Source organism: Spea bombifrons, chromosome 2, assembly GCF_027358695.1.
Source record: "Spea bombifrons isolate aSpeBom1 chromosome 2, aSpeBom1.2.pri, whole genome shotgun sequence".
NCBI classification, from domain to species: Eukaryota; Metazoa; Chordata; class Amphibia; order Anura; family Pelobatidae; genus Spea; species Spea bombifrons.
In genome coordinates this window covers 19,059,947-19,073,422 of record NC_071088.1, presented here as the reverse complement: position 1 = coordinate 19,073,422, position 13,476 = coordinate 19,059,947, and the positions used below count along the sequence as shown (strand labels likewise).

Genomic DNA, 13,476 nt, shown 5'->3' with positions numbered 1-13,476 from the left:
GGTGGAAGAAGTGTGCAAGCAACAATTACTGTCCTAAGAAAGTGCCAAATACAGGTTCGAGGAACGCACTGACATCACATCTCCCGGGCATGCCCGGCCGGAACGAACGTCTTTTTAGGATCCGTAGGCCAGGCGGTACTCGGCTCTCCTCTGACAACTGAAGCCAAAATGCATGCTCCCAAGCCGGCAGTACGATTTGATCTGCCGTCCGAAACATCAAAAACCGAGTATTAGACGATTATACAAGACAGCATCCTGCGTATCCGAAGACTCCATTGGCTCCGTTATGTCACATGACAACTGTCTTGGTCACATGGCAGGGAAAAGAGGACGTTGTCGCCTGAAAGCAGCATGTTACAGGGCACCGTGCGTTTGTTATGTCGCTCCCTTATAGGACTAAGGGCTTGGCGGGTGTAGGCAATCTCGGGTGGTCTCGTAGTTCCACAGCGGGCAGTCCGTAGCAGGAATATTGCATCCTGCTGCAGACATACGTCATTGTTGTGTGTAGATACATGGAGCAAACATGGCAAGTCCAGGGACAGCAGGAAAGGGTCCTTTCTCATGGCTGCCACAGGTGAGCCGGTCCCTTGCTGAGGTTTGGGGGCAGTCTGTTGCGGTAAGCCATGCTACTGGCTTGTTCTTTGTATTCCCGACTCTTTGCCTGTGATATTCACTTCATAATCGAGTAATTGTTACAGTTTATTGAAATGAAGCAAACACAAATTTTACACTTCATAGTAAAAATATGTAAATGTTGAGTTAACACCCCCCCCCCAAAAAAAGCTAATGGTAATTTTGTTTAAATTGTGTGGCTGAGGAAGAGTTACGTAATTCAAACTGCTGGTAGATTCGTAGGTGTTAATGTTAAAATGTGAATTTCCATTGATTTAAATCAGAGGTTCTCAAACTGCGTCCCTCCAGCTGCTGCAGGACTACATCTCCCATACTCCTCAGCCAGCCCCTTAGTTGAAGGGGCATTATGGGAGATGTAGTCCTGCAGCAGCTGGAGGGCCGCAGTTTGAGAACCCCTGATTTAAATAAACAATACAAAACATCAAAGTGAGTAAAGTTTTTTTTTTTTTTTTTTCTGCCCTCTGCCGACACCACTGGTTGAAACTGGTTTCAGTGGCAGCTTTTTGTGGTTGTGAAAGGCATTGGGAGCTAATTGAGGGAAGTCATTTATGTAAACTATTTTAAACATTGCCTAATCCTGTGTCAAACCAGCAAAAAATATATCCGGGGTTTGGTTGCTCTTTACCCGTTGTAAAGCTTATTGATGGCAAAATAACCCCTATTAATGATTGAGCTGCAGTGTTGCTTGTGCTTTTATTGCAAGTACAAAAGCATTCAAAAATAATACAGTCCTACGAATCACAGTTTTGATATTTGCAACAAGGAAGAATTTTCTGACTCGGCTGTGGATTGTGTTGAGAGAAGGCACATGGGCCATACCAGAGTTGGCTGGAACCCCTTCTATTAATTAGGGTTTAGGTCCTCTCAAGAATCAGGATGGGCTCCTTTGAGAACTTGATGTCTCTAGTGACTCTAATGCACCTATTGGCTCACCCACCATTTGGTTAGCACCAAATAATCATATCTTAGTGATAGAATGATGTTCACTTGCTTGTAGTTAGACCTTTACATTTTTCTATTCTTGTATTTCTCTTCTTCTAGTATTTTCCCTGTTTTCTAAACTTCTTGGCAATAAAGAAGAGGAAGAGATTACCGAATCAGAAGAAAGAATAATATATCTTTTAAAGAAAGCCAAGGTACTGTACAAAGAAATGTAAAGAAGAAAAAAAAGGCAGGTAATGGCAAACGGTGATTTTATGTAATGTTATTAAATGTGTCCAAATTCCAATGTGTGCCTTGCTGCTTTAGTGATTCTGATGGTTATATCTGTGTGTGTGTGCATATATATATATATATATATAGATAGATCTATCTATATCTATCTATATATATATATAAAATAATATATATATAAAATAATTTGTGAGTGAGGTGTTCACGGGGGGATATGTTGTAGCCCCTTCCCTCCCTGGTAAAACCAAGGGAGGGCCGGATCTTGTTGGTCCCTCCTCGCAAGCAGAGGGACAACTGAAATCGATCTCATAGATTTCTATGAGAACAAATGTTTACAGCGTGAACCAGGGATGTCGTATCAACATATTTACAATATGTGGGTTTCATTAAGATTCTTCCCTGTTTGATGTACACACACAAATTACACATCTTTTTTTTTTGAGAACACATAGGGCTTTTGTTTGAAACCATATAAAAAGGCAATTTTCTTAGGCTTTCTTCTACATTTTAGATGTGGAACCGAATTTATTTTCATTAACATCCCCTGATTACAAACATACCCTCCATAACCTATAGGGTAGTATTTTTAGTAGTTATGGCTTAAAGGGTTTGGGGGTAGTTTACATGTAGAACTAAGGCAATGGGATGTAAGAGTTTTTATTTTTATAATTGTTATTTTTTTGCACTGCCATCAGTGCAATATGGATAGAGATCACTCTAGGGACCTCTCTGACATGTCACAGGGACATCGCTTAGCTCACTTTATTGTTTGTTTTTTTTATTTAATTTTTGTAATTTATTTTTCAAATATATTTTTTTTTTTTACATTTCCCCCCACTTCCCTCACCTTCTTCCCTTCGATCCCCCTGAATTGATCACACTGTAATCACTAAGGAATTATCCTTGGACTTGCATTAGACATTGCAATATGTGTGATGAGCCAGTAGACAGACCCTGCAGGGGATATCCTGTCCTCTGATGACATCAGCAATTATTGGGCATTCCTTATGTAACGGCTTACTGTTGCTCCACAGGCAGCCATTACAAACAGTCATTAGGAACCCAGCACTGCTGACGGGGGAGTCCAGGCTGTCAAAAGACCGCCGTTGAAAGAAACTCTTTAAACTCTTTCAATGCTGAGGTTCCATTGGAGCACAGCATTGACTGATATTTAGTCCCCACAAGCTTGTGGGGACAAATGTTAACCCCTGCAATGCCACGAATACGCATTGAAGGGGTTAACGCTGCACTGTCGCACTCATGGAGCGATCGGGCAGCGGGGGAGGGTTGGGGCTGGTCTCCACACTCATGTGGAGACCGAAGAACCCTCTCCCCCTGTCCCTGAAGCTGCCTCTGGCAGCTGGGACCCAATTGCTGGTCTATAGACCAGCCATTGCAGGGGGGAGTCTCTCTGATGACTGATGTAGGCTTCCGTGCCTACAGGAGTCATCACAGGGCTTGTGGGGGCTCATTACAAAACGGGAATTAACCCCTAAAATGCCACGATCGCGGCATTGAAGGGGTTAACGCTGCACTTTCGCTCTCATGGAGCAATCAGGCAGCTGGGGGGTGTTGGGTCAGGTCCCCACACTTGTGTGGGGACCCAATCAACACTCAACCAGCTTCCCTGAAGCTGCCTGTGGCAGCTGAAAACGCGATTGCTGGCTTTCCTGCAACCGCGTTTTCAGCCTACAGGATCTGTCCGTGGGAGTGATCTCGGGGGCGGGCTCTGAGTGGCTGTGCTGTCTGCCCAGACTCCTGGGCAGACAGCAGCAGCAGCAGCGCCCCCGCGTGGCAATTTTTTGTGGCTGTAACAGGCTGACAAACACCTAGTCGCCAGGACAAAATTCTCTGTCGACCTGGCGCCTGGGATTTGTCGAGCCCTGTCCTAAGAGGCTTTATTAAATGTACATCCATTGGGGACTGAAGGGAGTTAATAAGGAAAGTACCTGATAAGTGTGGAGCATGAAGTGTGCTTCAGACAAGTTGTCATTGGTAACATGCTTGTTAAAAGAACAAATGAGCGGTTGCACATCCAGGAGGAAGCCGAAATGAAGGCAGCAATCAACGTGATAGTCAAAAATGAAAAACTTTATTCACGTCCTTGACAACGATAAAAAAGGCTTCTGTAGGGTCACAACTCACGCTTGACTCGTTTAGCACTAGCGTGCTTATTCCAAAGCAGTGCTTGTTAAGCCTGAGAATGAAGAGCTCCTGCCATGGACATCATCGTCTTTTCGGAGAAGTTCGCAGTCCTATTCTGTGCCAATCTGAATGTTAATACAGGGGTCAGTAATGGAATGAAATGGAAGAAAGACTTATGTTCATTTTGGCTTTATCCTAGAACCACTGAAATTGAAATGCCACCACAGTAATTACAGGTGCACAGAATGTCACTTTTGTAATTTTGAGTAAACCTCAATAACTGCTGTGTTGTCCCACACTCCTGCCCATGTCAAAATTAGATATCATAGTGAATGCAACATATGAAGGTCACGGATCACATAAGTGATGTTTTTTCAATGCTTCGTTCACTTATGTTATTGTCGAACATCTGACAGCCCCAATGTAAAATGTACATGCGCTGGTTAACACTGAAAAGAGGATCTGTAAAGGTAAATAATGCATAATTCAGTGGTAATATTTTGATAACATAGACTTTAAGAAACTGTTACTAAACTATATATGTTTGTGTTGCGTGGTAATTGAAATCTCATGTTTCTTATCCTTAGTTGAGCATTATGAAAAGTGAGATGGATGAAGCAGAGGAGATCCTCCATCAGGCACTTTATTTGGCCCAGGAGTCAGACAGCAAGAGAGGGATCATCTATACTTATGACCTGGTAATTGTGTGCAGCTCACGTAGAAACTGGATTTTTTGCCCCTTAAAACTTGTGTGAATGTATGAGCAGTATTAATTCCGCAAGATGTTTTGAACAAGATATTAGTTATGTATTTTAATAGAAGAATAGATTTAGGGCTGCAACTATTATTTTCATAATCGATTAGTTGGCTGATTATTTTTTTTCGATTTATTGGACTAAAAGAAATACAAATTTTTCGTTTATTTAAAATAATGTAAGGAACAAACTGGGTGTTAAAACAAACATCAGAATAAAAAACCGATCACATGACCGAAAGCAGGGGCGGGCTGGGCCGGGGGGCAGGGGGGCAATTGCCCCCCAGGCCGCCCTAAATCCGGGCCGGTGGGCCGGACGGACGACCGGCAGACGAGAATTCAATGCGGCTGCGGCCGCAAAGTTAAAAACTAAGCGGCCGCGAGCAGGATTGAATGCGGCCGTCAAGCGTACCTGGCGGGGGGGGGGGTGCGGTCCGCTCCGGCTGCCGCTCATCTGAGGGCTGCCACCATGCCGGCGCGGCAACTGTGTCTGTGCGCCGGGACGCCCACCGTCTTCAGCGTTTAGTACACCGGAAGGACAGGAAGAAGAAGAAGAAGAAGAGGACGAAGAGGAAAAGTGAGAGTGAAAGAAGAAAAGGTAGGAGAGAGTGGATTAATAATTTAGTGGATTAGTGTGTGAGAGTGATGGGTGTTATGCTGAATGTAAGTGTGTGAGAGTGATGGGTGTTATGCTGAATGTAAGTGTGTGAGAGTGATGGGTGTTATGCTGAATGTAAGTGTGAGAGTGATGGGTGTTATGTTGAATGTAAGTGTGTGAGAGTGATGGGTGTTATGCTAAATGTAAGTGGGTGAGAGTGATGGGTGTTATGCTAAATGTAAGTGGGTGAGAGTGATGGGTGTTATGCTGAATTTAAGTGTGTGAGAGTGGTGGGTGTTATGCTGAATTTAAGTGTGTGAGAGTGATGGGTGTTATGCTGAATGTAAGTGTGTGAGAGTGATGGGTGTTATGCTGAATGTAAGTGTGTGAGAGTGATGGGTGTTATGCTGAATGTAAGTGTGTGAGAGTGATGGGTGTTATGCTGAATGTAAGTGTGTGAGAGTGATGGGTGTTATGCTGAATGTAAGTGTGTGAGAGTGATGGGTGTTATGCTGAATGTAAGTGTGTGAGAGTGATGGGTGTTATGCTGAATGTTTGTGAATGAGGGTTTCAGATAGCATGGATGTGTAAGTGTTGGGGGATAGCTTGGCATAGGGAGTCCGTAATCACATTCCTTTCATGCCCAGATTCCATCATGTAGTGGCTGCCTAGGCATGATAGGAGTGTGATTGCTGTTATAAATTATTTTTTGGTCCAACTTCGGTGTGTTAACACTTTTATTGGACAGAATAATTCAGTATTAATATATATATATATATATATATATATATATATATATATATATATATATATATATAATTGCAAACAGCAATCACACTCCTATCATGCTAAGTCAGCCAGCACATGCTAGAACCTGGGCATGATAGGATTGTGATTGTTGTTATATATATATATAGATATATATATATATATATATATGTTAATATTGTTGTTGATTTTTTTGTTTTATTTTTTGTGTTACTTATAATAAAGTATTTTAAAGTTTTTTTTTTTGTTTTGTTTTTTTTCAGTTTTGGCCAAGTGAATGCTGAATTTTCAGTTTCAGTCCAGAATTTTCATTTTGGTGCATCCCTACTATATACTATGCCAGTCACTAAAGTGGTAAGCCTACACCACATCAATGTTTGGCTTAGTATATAGTGATAGGGGTTGTCGGTGTCTGGCTCAATGTATAGGCACACATTGACGGTGGTACCGCATAATCCCTAAGTATATAATGATAACAGTTATGCTGTACCCCTGTCAATGTTTGCCTAACCATAGAAACTATGCAGTTTTAAAGTGTGTGTGTGTGTGTGTGGGGGGGTACCACATACAGGGTCTGCCACAGGTGCCAAATACTCTAGGTACGCCCCTGCATCATGCGGCTGTCAGACCCAACGGCCATGCCTCAGCTCCTCTTCCCACGTCTTAAAAGGGGTGTGATGAAGAGCTGAGGCATGCGGTGCGTGCACGCCGGCCACTTTAATTTCATTAGGCGCTGGTGGAGTGACTGCCGCACGAAGGCCGCTTTCAATGTCGCTCGCAGCCGCTTTAATGGTGCAATGGGCCAGTTGACTAGACTTGCCCCCCAGGCCTTAGGCTGCCAGCCCTCCCCTGACCGAAAGGTCATGTGATCATAGAAGCCCCAGCGGAAGTGAAGGGCAGTAGCGGAGGTTGTCTGTGCGCATCACGCAGGCATTCATCAGCTGTCAGAGAGGAGGATCCCCCGCAGCTCTGATGGGAACCTGTATCCCTCTGGTACCCTTCACTTCCACTGGGGCTTCTATGGTGGAGCACCAGAAGGTCATGTCACGCCGGCACTCAGTCATAGAAGCACCAGCGGAAGTGAAGGGCAGTAGCCGAGGTTGTTTGCGCGCATTGTGCAGATGCCCTAGATGCTTCTATTTGAGGTCGGATTCAACTAATCGATAATGAAATTTATAAAGATTGAATTTCTCTTTTTTCTGGTTTATTTACATATGCTAACTAAACTGAAATTTTCATTGAACTGCCTTTTCTGGGATGTAATTGGTTAGCAGACTCAAATATAGGTACCATGATAAAGGAGGCTCAAACAGGTTTATCCAGAATATCCTTGGTGAAAATGTTTAAATTGTGGCAGCCCAGTGCTGTTTCTCCCTGGTAATATGGAGATTTTAGATTCTTTATACTCCATTCTGATTAAGAAGTTATCCAAACTTGCTGCATTAAAATGTGTTTATTTTTATACTTCCAGATGGCCAACTTGGCTTTTCTCAGGGGCCAGCTTGACAATGTGAGTACATAGTGTATTAGTGTACAATAGTAACCAGATTGGTTCAGTGGTTTCCAAAAACCCCAGCATTTTAGGTGCAAAGAGCAAAAGATGATTTATCACATGTACAATTATGTAGTTGTTTTACTTTGCGTATCACTTTTATTCTTCGATGCAGTTTGTTTTGACTTTTCTGAACCTAACTAGATGTGTGATGCTAAGCTGTGAATAAAGGAAGACATATTGGTCCAACTTTTGATTTATTCAGTTCCAGATCTCAGGATTGCTTTTTGGCATTTTTTTAATTGCTTTATCGTTTTATACAGTACCAGAAAATTTGGAGATGTTAAGATATTTGTGCATTGCAGATTAGATGTTGCAGCATACAGATATTACCGTTCACTATAACTAAGAGTCCCAAACCCTGAAAACACTTCTAGCCTGTTATCCCTTCTCTACCAAACATTATAGTAGGCACTATACATTGTACAGCTGTTACTTCTAGACTCTTCCACTTCACAATAATAGAGCAGTGGACCGACTGACTTGTGGCAAAGGTGGCATCCTATAACAGTGTAACATTTAATGTCACTGAGCTCTTCAGTACGACCCATTCTACTGCCAGTGTCGAGATGGCTGCCTATGTGTTTGATTTTATACACCTGTTAGTAAAGACCTGTTAATTTGGCATGTATTAAAAGGAGTATTCACTGGGACTCACGGGAGGAAGATATTATTCTGCTTCTTTACAGTTCCATGGTGAGACCCTACTTTGAAAATGCAGTTCAATTCTGGGTGCCTTTTCTTTAAAAAGGCATTATGGAACTAGAGAAAGTTCAGAAGAGGGCTACAAAACTAATAAGGGGAATGGAAAGTTTTAGTTATCAAGAAAGGCTAAAAAAAAGTTAAATTTAAACACGGGGAAAAAAGCGTCTTAGAGGGGATGTGGTATTATATAAATACGTACAAGGCCCATACAAAGGGCTTTCTAAAGAGCTGTTCATTAATAGAACATTACAAACGACAAGAGGTCAGCAGAGGGAATTTTTTTGCCGTAAGGACAATAAAAGTATGGAATTCACTGCCTGAAAAGGTGGTGCTAACAAATAGATTAGACACAGGGGCCTGGATACTTTTTAATGAAGCAGAACCTAGAGGGCAATGTATGATAGTATAGGAATTAATCTTTATTTAGTGCTTGTTGATCCAAGGAGACATCTGATTGCCATTTGGAGTAAAGAAGGATTTTTTCCCCATTGAAAGCACAAATCAAAATTGATGACATAAGGTTTTTTTGCCTTCTTTTGGATCTACAGCGGTAAACAAGGAATAGGAAAAGGGTTGAGCTTGATGAACACAAGTCTTTTCTCAACCTAAACTACTATAAAAAAAGTGTGCTCTCTATACTTATACTATAATTAGGAACAGTGTATAGGTAATAGTGTTTTGATTGTATTGGTGGGCACTAAATCTGTTTCCTGCTTCATGTAGGAAAAGGAGGGGAGACGAATCCTCTAGAAATACCTTTTAGGAAGTATCAAATTAGCTCACAACCAAGCCTGTGTGTGCCACGCTAAACCACATTTAAATACAGTGTTTTATACAGTTAATACAATGTGGTACTGAAGAACTAGGCTTTGTTTCATATGGTTTCCGTATTTGCTCAAATATAAGACGACCCTGATTATAAGATGGCCCCTCAAAATTATTATTATTAATTCACATGTAAACTATTTGTCATTAGGGCTGCAACTAACGATTATTTTAATAATCGATTAGTTGGCCGATTATTTTTTCGATTAATCGATTAATCGGATAAAAAAAACAATATGCAAATTCTTCGTTTATTTAAAATAATTTTAAGAACTAGATGTTAAAAACAACTTGCATTGTGCCCCCACCCCTTTGCACTGTGCCCCCACCCCCACTCTGCCCTGCATCCCCACCCCCATAGACAATAGACATAAAGAGTACTTACCTCCGCTACGAACTTGTTCCACTTCAAACTTGATAGTAGACGCGCGTCACCTCCGTCGTCACGTAGCATGAAGAAGGCGGAGACTGCAGAGCGTGGAGCAGAACCGGGGAACGCAGGCGGAGGTAAGTAAAAGGAGCCTAGTGCTCCAACGACGAATCGATCACTCGATTAATCGATAACGGAAATCGTCGACAACGATTTCCGTTATCGATTATTATCGATTTTATCGATTCGTTGTTTCAGCTCTATTTGTCATACTTAATAACTATGATTGAGAAATTTTTTTTGCTTTTATTTCTTTTTATTTGCCACTCCGCCCCCATATATGCACATCTGCCCCCAGATATGCCTTATATGCCACTCTGCCCCCCAGAAATGCCTTATACCCCCTATATGCCACTCTGTTTCCATAATAAGCCACTCTACCCTCAGATATGCCTTATACCTCCTATATGCCACTCTGCCTCCCTGACATGAATTTTAACCCCCTATTTGCCACTCTGCCTCCCAGATATGCCTTATATACCCCTAAATGCTACTCTGCCTCCAGAAATCCCTTCTACCCCCATATGCCACTCTGCCTCCCTGATATTTCTTTTAACTCCCTATATGCCACTCTGCCTCCAGAAAGACCTTATACACCCCATATTGCCACTCTTACCATCCACCAACTTACCAGTGCATCCCTAGACTTGTCCCCTGTGCTTCACATTCCTTGGTGTGTAGTGGGGGCAGCCGATGGAGGTCCGCACGATGCACCTTCGCCGGGGCTTTTATGACCGAGTACCAGATGGTCATGTGATGCCATCGCTCCGCCATAGAAGCCCCAGAGGAAGTGCCAGCAGCACTCTATTTGAGGTCGGATTATAAGACAACCTCAAATATAAGACTATGGTTATTTGCTCTGAAAAAACCTTGTCTTATAATCGAGCAAATACGGTATATATCTTTCGAGAGACCATACTCAAACATCATGGACTTCATAAAATTAAAAATATTTTTCATTTTTCTTAAAGTCAGAAAAGCTTTTCAAGGCAGCAATGACCTACATGCTTGATGGAGGTGTTAAACAGGTATGCCCAATTTAATTTCTCTTTCTAGCAAGATCATTATTATCCTTCAGATGTTTTGATACGTTTGTGTTGTTTCCAGGATGATAACTCTTTCATTGAGATATCACTGAAGTCGGCCTGTATCTATGCAGAGCAAAACAAGTAAGTAATAGTAGCCAGCCTTTTATGGTGAAAACAAACTTGGATTTCCTTTTCATGTCTCAGAAATGAACTGGCTGTGGCCGGATACCAATTCTGTATCCTGAGTCTTAAGGAGAAGATAGAGAGGGAGGACGGAATGCTGGATCTACCAGGTCAGACCTCTGTCCATCACATACAGTTCAATGTACATGTATCAGTTTGTAAGACTTGTCCTGTTTCCCCTAACAGCAGAGGAAAAGTCCAACACTCGTCTACTCCTGGGTCTCTGTCTGGATTCGTATGGACGTTACCTAATGAGCATTGCACAATTTGCAGAAGCACAAGGAATGTATGAAAAAGCTCTGCAGATCTGTAAGGAGGAGCAGGGGGAGCTGCACCCACAGGTGAACAAGGAAAGCAACCAGTGCAATGCAGAGCCTTCACTATATGTTAAATAATACATAGAACAAACTGTACATTTATTTGTAACTATTAACCGTGTTTTTCCTCTGTGTTGGCTGCACAGGGCTTCCACAATGAGGCATGTGACTATGTGAGCCAAGCTTTTGAGCTGGCAAAAAAAACAGATCATCCTGATCAACATGTGGTGCTCAGTAACCTGGCCATGATTCTTATGGAGAAAGGTAAGGTTTCTGTACTTCCCTTGAACAAACAAGTGGGGAACGAAGGTATCTGAGTATTTCAATTAAAATGCATTTAATGCAGCTTAAGTTCCCCAACCCAAATGAGAAGTGAAAGTGTGAAGGGCATGTATTCTGCCAACTGCCTTTGTTGTTAAATACTTTTGCTTCTTACTTTCACTTCCACTGAGAATTCTGCTTACTGAACAGCCACCACAATCTACATAATCATCACCACTTTGTAATACTGTTTTTTTTTTCTATGTTCTCACGGCCACCCTTCTGGCATTGAAATCCGAGTCGTCTTCTGAATGATTTTGAATATATAAACATTAAAACAAATTAGGTGTTTACTAAACCGTAGGTGTGTAGTTTACTAACAGTCAAAACACTAACTTCACAAATTCACTTATTCGTTAAAAGCAAGTTGGTTAGTACGTTTTTTCAACTTATGTATTATTATAAACTAAAAATTCTGCGTTATAATAGTCTGTATCTTAACTCTGGTGAACACTTCTTCACATGCAGAAAAGACCTGTGTGGTTTTAGCAAAACCTTTTTTTTATCTATGCTTGTCTAGTTTTAATGAATTAAAGTTTATGTATCATTTGCATAAATTGGTTCTCAGGAGCAGATCACTTAGCTGCAGCAGAAAAGAATTTGAAGGAAGCTCTGAAGATTGCTGAGGAGAAAAAGGACTTTGCTTCTATTAAATATACCCAAGAGGAACTGTTTGAACTTGACAGGAGGAAGAAACGCAGTTGAGATGATCCAAAGATTGTATTTAAATACAGCTACATGTTCCATTGCAAAAATTATTTCTAGTTTTTCCGAGCTTAACTCCATGTGCGTACTTTTTTTGTCATCTGATGAGTTTGACAGATGGAGACAGCACCACCGGTGGTTAAAGGTTTTGCACAAGCACCATTTCTTTGTGCTCAGAACATTTCTATAATTTAAAAAAAGTATGCTGTTCCATGACCTTAACTTTTCATAATTCATATTAGCTTTCTATATTTTTGTTTGCATACTGAAATAACCTAAAACTGGTATTTAATGATTTAAATATTCTGTATACATTTAGCCATACCAGTTTTCATTTAATTAATGTGGAACTTCCATAATTTTATCCTACTATTTATAGGTTCATGGGTACTTAAGTGAAATGGAAATAAGTAATAAAGTTTCTCTTCATGCAGTTTTTCAGACAAATATTATGTACATGTTCCTTACAAAACCATATGAATGCATGGTGGTAATTACCCAATAATGCTGAAGCACCAATACTTAATACCTGTCACTGTAAGAGGTACTGTACCCAACAGATTTCCTGCTAAGATGTATCTCCCCTCTCTCTCTCCTTTATCTCATATGATTTAGGTTATGGAGTAGCCAGGGCTGCAATCCTTTAAGAGATAGAGTACAGCACATTACATGATATATTAACACTCAATATGGATGACAGCTATGGAGGGGGCACCCAATATCAATACACCACTTACTTTAGATTTTATTTTTAATTACAAAACGCTTTATTTAATGCCAAACATAATTTCTCACTGAAATAGACAAAACTTTAAAAAATTAAGCGTGCTCCTCCAATAGACAATAGACATGACATCACAAATTACATCATCAATAAGATAGTGATGACATTAAAAAGGTATTTCACTGAAGTGTGTCTGTTGTAAGTGGTATCTTGCTCCAGTGTTTTCTTGTGTTTGTCAGTTTCCTGGGTTATGTTTTCTTGCAAGGTGTATTTGTTGTGTTGCAGTTCGTACTGTTTTTGTTTTGTTTTCGTGCAGTGTGTTTGACATGAGTTTTTTTTCCCCAGTGACTACTATATACATCATATGACCAAATGTATGTGGACACCCCTCCTAATTATTTACTTTAGGGGTTTCAGCCATATCAACGGCTAATGGGTGTATAAAATCAAGCACATAGGGACACCATCCCCATAGACACACATTGCCAGTAGAATGGGTTCATCTTTGCAAATCGAATCGTGAGATTTTTTAAGTGCATTATCTCCCCTGGAAATATATAAGAAGAGTTGATGAACCCCCCAAAGACCGATGCACCAGAAAAATCCAATGGTGCC

The 13,476-nt window shown here is 41.1% G+C and overlaps 1 protein-coding gene across 1 annotated transcript; it reads left to right on the top strand.

The window, feature by feature from the left end:
• Positions 1-261: 261 nt before the first annotated feature.
• On the top strand, positions 262-12,137 carry LOC128474510 (tetratricopeptide repeat protein 19, mitochondrial-like). The gene is made up of 10 exons (XM_053456859.1): positions 262-574; positions 1,675-1,769; positions 4,539-4,649; positions 7,543-7,581; positions 10,555-10,611; positions 10,691-10,752; positions 10,816-10,904; positions 10,981-11,180; positions 11,258-11,375; positions 12,001-12,137. The coding sequence occupies exons 1-10, from the start codon at positions 562-564 to the stop codon at positions 12,135-12,137; spliced, it is 921 nt and encodes a 306-aa protein (XP_053312834.1). The 5' UTR covers positions 262-561.
• Positions 12,138-13,476: the final 1,339 nt, after the last annotated feature.